Genomic DNA, 7,595 nt, shown 5'->3' on the forward strand with positions numbered 1-7,595 from the left:
TACTTACTGTACAATCCATTACCTTTGATCGATAACTACGAATAATATAATTTCCTTATTTCTCCATATCATGGATTTGCTCTTATTATTAATATTATTATTATTATTATTATTATTATTATTATTATTATTATTATTATTATTTTATTATTTCTCTCCGATTTCTCGGGCATATCAGCATTTCAGACAGGACTCTTGCCAGGTCTGACAGCTTTAATCTCCTGAATTTAGGAAGGCTTTGGTTATATTGCATGTTTTTAATATAACCGCCTTTTGTATTTCTTGGTGTATATTTGGGTCTAGTTGTAGTTGTGTGAGATATGGTTTAAAATTATTCGGTGTAATGCCTGTTGCTGATATGATGAGAGGGATGATGTGTACCTTTTTTTGTTTCCATATTCTGTGTATTTCTTGTGCAAGTGGTGTGTATTTTTCTATTTTTTCTCTGTATTTCTGTGTGATGTTGATGTCGTTTGGTACTGAGATGTCTATTAGGTATGTTGTCTTGTCTTCTTTGTTTGTAAATGTGATGTCCGGTCTGTTGTATTTTACTGTTTTGTCTGTGTGTAATGTTGTGTCCCAGTATAGTTTGTACTTTTCGTTATCTATTATTGTTGTTGGTGTGTATTTGTAGTATGGTGTTGTAGTTTTCTCCAGTTTGTATTTGTTCACTATTGCTTTATGTATGATTTTTGCTGCGGAGTTGTGTCTTTCCGTATATTCGGTATTTGCTAGTATTTTACAACCCCCTGTTATGTGTTCTATTGTTTCGGGTACTAATTTGCATTTCCGGCATTTGTCATCTTGTATGTTTATATCTTTTATTATGTACTTGAGGTAGTTTTTTGTTGAGATTACCTGATCTTGTATTGCGATTAGGAATCCTTCGGTTTCTGGGAAGAGGTTTCCTTTTTTTAGCCATTCGTATGTGTCGTTTTTGTTTATATTTTCGTATGTAGTGGTGTAATAGTGTTTTCCGTGTAATTGTTTTGTGGCCCATGCGTTTATTTTGCTTTGTGTATGGTCTATGTTGTTATAGTTATCTATAGCTGTGTTGCTTGTCGATAGGTTTAGTGGTGTGTAATTTTTGTCGGCTTTCGTTACTGCTTCATTCATGTAGTTGTGTTTCTTTTGTGTGGAAGTATTTGCGGAGTTTTTTTATTTGTCTATTGTGTAACGCTTTTATGTCCGTTATTCCCCTTCCACCTTATTCTCTACTTATTGTTAATCTCTCTACACATGATTTCGGGTGTAGTTTAGTGACTTTGTCAGGTGCGTTCTCGTTATTCTATTGGTGTCATCTAAGTCTGTGTTTGACCAATTGATGATTCCGAAGGAATATGTAAGGACTGATATTGCGTATGTGTTTATTGCTTTGACGAGATTTTTTGAATTTAGTTTGGTTTTAAGTATTTTTGTGAGTCTTTGTTTGTATTGTTTTTGTAAGTATTTTTTAATTTCTGTATGGTTTATCTTAGTATTTTGTTCAAAGCCGAGGTATTTGTATGTTTCGTGTTTTCCTAAGTTTTGTAGTGTTTCGTTCTGTAATGTTCTTTGTGTATCGTCTGTGATCCATTGTCCTCTTTCGATATGTGTTGTCTTACATTTGTCTATTCCGAATTGCATTTTTATGTCAGATGTGAAATTTTCTGTGATTCTTAAAAGCGTATTTAATTGTGTTCCTGTTGCTGCATATAGTATGTTATCTACATACATTAAGTGGCTTATTGTGTACTGCGTTTGTCTGTTATTTCTGATTTGATATCCATATTTAGTTTTGTTCAATATTGTAGATAATGGGTTTAGGCACATGTTGGACCATAGAGCACTTAATGTATCTCCTTGGAAGATGCCCTTTTTAATTTTTATTTCTTCCGTTTTTATGGTATCCTTTGGTGTTTTTAATATAATTCTGGTTCTCTATGTTGACAGGGTGTGTTTTAGGAATTGTTGTGTGCGTTTATTTACTTTGTATATTTTCAAAATTTCTAATAGCCATGTATGTGGTACTGAGTCAAAGGCTTTCTTGTAATCAATATAACATGTGTGTAGGTTTCGTTGCTGCTTTCTTGCTTGGTTCATTATTATACTATCTATGATGAGTTGTTCTTTACATCCTTGGCTATTTCTTCTGCATCCTTTTTGTTCTTCTGAAATTATATTGTTTTTTGTGAAGTGTGTATCGATTTGCCGGCATATTGTACTTGTTATTATTTTGTATAATGTTGGTAGGCACGTAATTGGTCTATAGTTTGCTGGGTTTTCGGTGTTTTGGGTTTTGTGAAAGTGATCCCTTCGGTTAGGAAACTCGGGAGTTCTCGGGGATCTTCTATTATTTTATTTATCTGCTGTGTTAGGTATGGGTGTGTAGTTATAAATTTCTTGTACCAGTAGTTTTGTATGTGATCTGGTCCTGGGTGTTTCCAGTTATGTGTGCTGCGTATTGTTTTTTTAGCTCATCTTCTGTTATTTTGTATTCGGCTTGTTCTGACATGTCTTCATATTTCTGTTTCTCGTCTGTTATCCATGTTGCATGTGTGTTGTGTTCTGTTGTGTTTGACCATATTTGTGTCCAGAAAGTGGTTATTTCTTTTTTAGTTGGTTGTATGTGTCCTATTTCTTGTTCTATGTTTAGTTATTTATAGAATGTTCTTTCACTGTTTAGGAATGTTCTGTTTTCGGTTTTTCTCTTATTTGATTCGTTATATCTTTTAAGTTTTGTTGCATATATTGCAAGTTTTTGTTTGAGTGTGTCCAGCAGCTGGTTAACTGTGTAATTGTTGTTATTTATGTCCATGAGTGAGTTGTTATTTATATCATCATGTGCATGTCTTGTATTGTCGTATTTTCGTTTATGTGTTGTGCTAATGCGTTGTTTATGGTTTTTATTGTATGTGTTGTGTCTTTTTTGTATATTAGTTTTTGTACTCTATTTCTTTTAGTAGGGTCACTGTATAGTATCACTGTATAGGGTCATCAAGTATAAATCGGTTTTTCTATTTAAACCAATTGATCCAGATATTTCCTAACTATTGCCCACGTTTCAATTCATTTTATAACTTTTTGTATCTTTTCTTTGTTTTTTTGATAGTGTTTTTAGCCGTTTTTCTTGAAAGTGGCCTAACTCCATTTATGTTAGAGTCAAAATATTAAAAGGTTTGCTTTTCAATACAATTAAAAATATACATACAAGATACTTGTTGCGTAGCACGCAACGTAAGGCATAAGTTGCAGTGTGTTGTGGAAGTGTTCTGTGAATAGCATCGTTTCGACAAACCATTGATGCGTGGTGGATGCTTTACCTATTCTTGAACTTCTTTAGTCCTCACTAAAACACAAGTCCTTTCATTGGAGAACACGGTGGAGTGGGGGAACTCTGCTCCTATTGGTCAATCAAGTTAGGAAAGGGATGTCCGAAAACCAAGTCTGGGTATAAAAGGGCGCAAGAATCCAGGCCCGGCACTTCGATACAACTCATGATTCACATATCATCACTTACTAGAAGAAGAAGAAGAAGAAGAAGAAGAAAGAGGAGAAGCAGCGGCAGAACCACGGCGGCAGCGGTATTATACGCATTAGCGGAATATACGCGGCGGCGGCGGTGGCAGCAGCGGTATACACGCATTGTCTGTATACCCGCAGCAGCGGCGGTATATACGCGCCAGCGTTATACTCGCCTTCATCAGTCCAGGTAGCAGTATACGCAACAGCGTATACTCGCCTTCATCAGTCCAGGTAGCAGTATACGCAACAGCGTATACTCGCCTTCCTCAGTGCAGGTAGCAGTATACGCAACAGAGTATACTCGCCTTCATCAGTCCAGGTAGCAGTATACGCAACAGCGTTATACTCGCCTTCATCAGATCCAGTAGCAGTATATACGCGACAGTGTTATACTCGCATCATCAGTTCCAGCAGTTCCAGAAGTAATATATACGCATTAGCGATATATATGCATTAATAATAAACAACTCATACAACCAGGGGCGCAAAGGCGCCCCCCAATTTATTAAAACGTTAAACAACAACAATTGATTCACAACCCATATGCCTTTAACTCCTTCTTACGATAGAATAAATACCATAGTACTGATCAAGGCCACTAGTACGCAACAATACTAAAGAGTCATACTGCTTAACTGTATCTAAAGGAATTATAGTTTCTACATTAAAATAATGGCAATTATTATGTGAATAATATATTAGGTTGGTGCATATAAAATGTCGTTTTTTTAATATATGCAAACGTTTCTCTCTCTGTTTTTGGTATGCTTTTGTTTTTGACATAACCTCTTTTATAGTCGTACTGTCCATTGCCAGAGTAACATTTTAACATAGGAGATTTTCTCAAAAGTGTTCCCTTTTGTTATTTGTTTTGAATATTTTGTACCGATATGAATTCCACCGAAATTCGTGTTATTTTCTTGTATAAGTATAAACTTGGTAATAATGCTGCAAAAGCTGCACAAAACACAAACCAGGCGTTTGGGGAGAATACTTTTAACAATCGAAAGGTGCAGCGTTGGTTTGAAAAATTTCGGTCTGATGATTTTTCACTACAAAAAAAAACCGCGAAGAAGACCCAAAACGATCGTGGAAAGTGATGATCTGAAGGCATTGATGGAAGCGAATCCAACTGTATCCATGAAGGAACTTGCTATCAGGATAAAAGTTAACCATACAATATTGCGACATTTTTCTGAAATTGGCAAGGTGAAAAAATGGATAAGTGGGCACCGCACGAACTAACCGAGCGAAATAAGCTGGATCGGTTAAACGTATGCTCGTTGTTACTAACGCGATTACATCGAGAGCCATTTTTCGATCGGATTATTACCAGTGATGAAAAATGGATTCTTTACGATAACAGAAAAAAGTGTTCTCGATGGCTTAATAGGGATGAGGCTTGTGCTCATACTCTAAGACCAACACTTCATCCACGGAATTAATCATAGTTTGGTGAAATGTGACTGGTAGAGTTCATTACTCGTTTCTTCGAACAGGAGAGACAATTACGGTCGAAAAGTACTGCCAGTACATTGATGGGATGCATGAAAAATTGAAAATTAAACGCCCATCACTTGTTAATCGGCATGGACCACTACTTCTCCACTACTGACAATGCTTGGCCGCATATATCGCAAAAAACAATTAAAAAATTAAATGAATTAAAATATGAAGTTTTGCCGCGCCCAGCTTATTCACTGGGTTTCTCGTCAACTAACTATCATTTTTTTAAACATTTGGAACTGTTTTTATGAGCTAAACAATATGAAAATGAAGACAGTCTAAAAAAATGTAATATCAGAGTTTATTGATTCTAAAGATCAGAATTTTCTTAAAAAAGGCATTTATGATTTAAAATATTGTTGGGAAAAGTGTATTGAAGCAAATGGAACATATTTTGATTAAAGAAACAACTTTTGTAAATAGACATGTAGTATTATATATTCACTTACAAATCCGACATTTCATATACACCAACCAATACGTTTTCTTACCAGGAATGAATTAAGTCCATTTCTGAAATAAACGGTTCTTTTATTCTTATTTTCTTTAAGTTTTGTTCGAACGTTTTCGTTGTAGTTCCCATTGCTTTCATGATAATAAGTAGAATTTTTGTGATTTATTGTTTCTATAGATTTTTTATTTATCTTACTATTATTATTATTATCTAAGGTTTTTATAATTTAATATGCATCCATAGTATGCATGTGTATATGTATGGGAGCAATGAATATAAGAGAACATTTCTCCATATGAACTTCCTTAATTGACATAAGACTTGATTAGGTAATAGACAAACAAACGACAGATAATAAACAGATAAATGAACTCAATCTAAAGTACTCAAAATCGAGATAGAATAATAGAATAATAGGAATGGAAAAACGAAACGGAATATGCATAAAAATTATATTCAAAAATAATCGAAAAAAATAAATCGTTTAAAAGTAACGATTTTTAACAGAAACTATTAAAATAAAGCGAAAATATAGAGAGCGTTAGTATTGTTAATATTAATAATAAGCTTTATCATTTTCATTAAAATTATATTATCCAATAATTTGTGTTCATTTTTTTCCATATTTACTCTTGTAAGTAATCAATTGTGAACTTATATAATTTTTATTATATTTCTTTTTATTTTGTTTATCATACGTAAAAATACGAATGAAAAAATTATCTCCATAACTTGTTATAAAAAAAATCTTTTCGGATAACAACGAAAAAGCAGGTTACGAGGATAAGCTTCAAAAAAAGATTGCATCGTTGTCTTCGTCTTTGTCATTGGTAACACATAGCGTATAGTATATCCTACGTGAAATTATTTCGCGAATGTTTTCTAACCTTGTTATATCCCTAGATTTTCGTTCTACGAGGTGTAAATATACGAGGAAACAGAAGAATGTCGTGAAATGAGAGAAAGAAAATAAATAGATAAAGAGAAAGAGAGGGAAAGAGAGAGAGTAGAATGGTTTATAGGTGTTATAACAGGAAAATCTATACAGGTGCAGAAAAGGGAAGATCTGCGTTCATTCCATAGTTGTTTCAACTCGTTCGTTTTACGACTTTTCGCTAGAATACAAGGTATCACTCGGTATATCAAAGAATCGCCATATTCTCGAGGTGAGATCTAGCAATAAAAATCCACAAGGAAGGAATTCAACAAGGTGTCTTCTTTTTCTTCATATATATATATAAGAAATAATATAAAATATATATATATATAAGAAATAATATAAAATATATATATATATAAGAAATAATATAAAATATAATATATATATATATATATATATATATATATATATATATATATATATATATATGTACTTACTTACAGTCGTCTTGTAAGGAATTTGTATTACTTTACCATACGTACACGGATTTATTTGTAGAAAAATCATTTCTTTTCTTTTCCTTTTTTCTTTTTCTTTTCTCTTCTTTTTTTCTTTTTTCTTTTTTATCTTTTTATTTTTTCTTATCCTTCTCACGTTAAATCTATCACGTTATATTCTCTTAACATTGGATTCACTCCCTGTTAAAGTCTCGTTTTCTCCTATTTACTCCTCATACTTTATATCCCTCGTCGCCCGTAAAGATCGTTGTCCGACGCTTTATCGTTTTCACGAGGATCGATCTATCGAGAAAGCTTGTCGGGATTAAACGGCTGTATCGATAACCATGTCGGATAAATTCGATGGCCACTTCTCGTGTGATAAAAACGAAAACAAGTTTATCTTGTCTCTTTTAGACTTTTTTCTTTTCCATTCTTATTTATAATCAAAATGATATTATCGTTTCGGTTTTTGGATGGGCCAAATAATTGAAACTTTTATCTCATAGATATTTAATTCTTATTTTCTAATCGTATTATCATTAATAATAAATTATATAATTATATTGAATATTATTATATTAAAAGAAAAAAGAACAAATTATTATTTTACATTTACATTATTATTATTATTATTTTAATAATAATTTTCATTTAATAGAAAAATATCATCTCGTAGAAACAAATGAAAAGGTATACACATATATGAAATTTGTGAAAAGAATATCCTTAGTAGACGTTATTATTCCTTTTT

General features: G+C 32.7%; 1 protein-coding gene across 1 annotated transcript; it reads right to left on the reverse strand.

Annotated features, from left to right (window-relative positions):
• Window positions 1-213: 213 nt before the first annotated feature.
• On the reverse strand, window positions 214-1,116 carry LOC149030982 (uncharacterized). Its single transcript, XM_089177300.1, has one exon. The coding sequence runs from the start codon at window positions 1,114-1,116 to the stop codon at window positions 214-216; it is 903 nt and encodes a 300-aa protein (XP_089033426.1).
• Window positions 1,117-7,595: the final 6,479 nt, after the last annotated feature.

This window comes from Polistes dominula, unplaced genomic scaffold (assembly GCF_049000335.1).
Source record: "Polistes dominula isolate Pdom_NZ unplaced genomic scaffold, Pdom_raw_medaka contig_20, whole genome shotgun sequence".
Lineage (NCBI taxonomy): Eukaryota > Metazoa > Arthropoda > Insecta > Hymenoptera > Vespidae > Polistes > Polistes dominula.

Bases quoted from the DNA above. Each gene is read 5' to 3' on its own strand.
- LOC149030982 (XM_089177300.1), bottom strand. From the start codon at position 1,116: ATGAATGAAGCAGTAACGAAAGCCGACAAAAATTACACACCACTAAAC.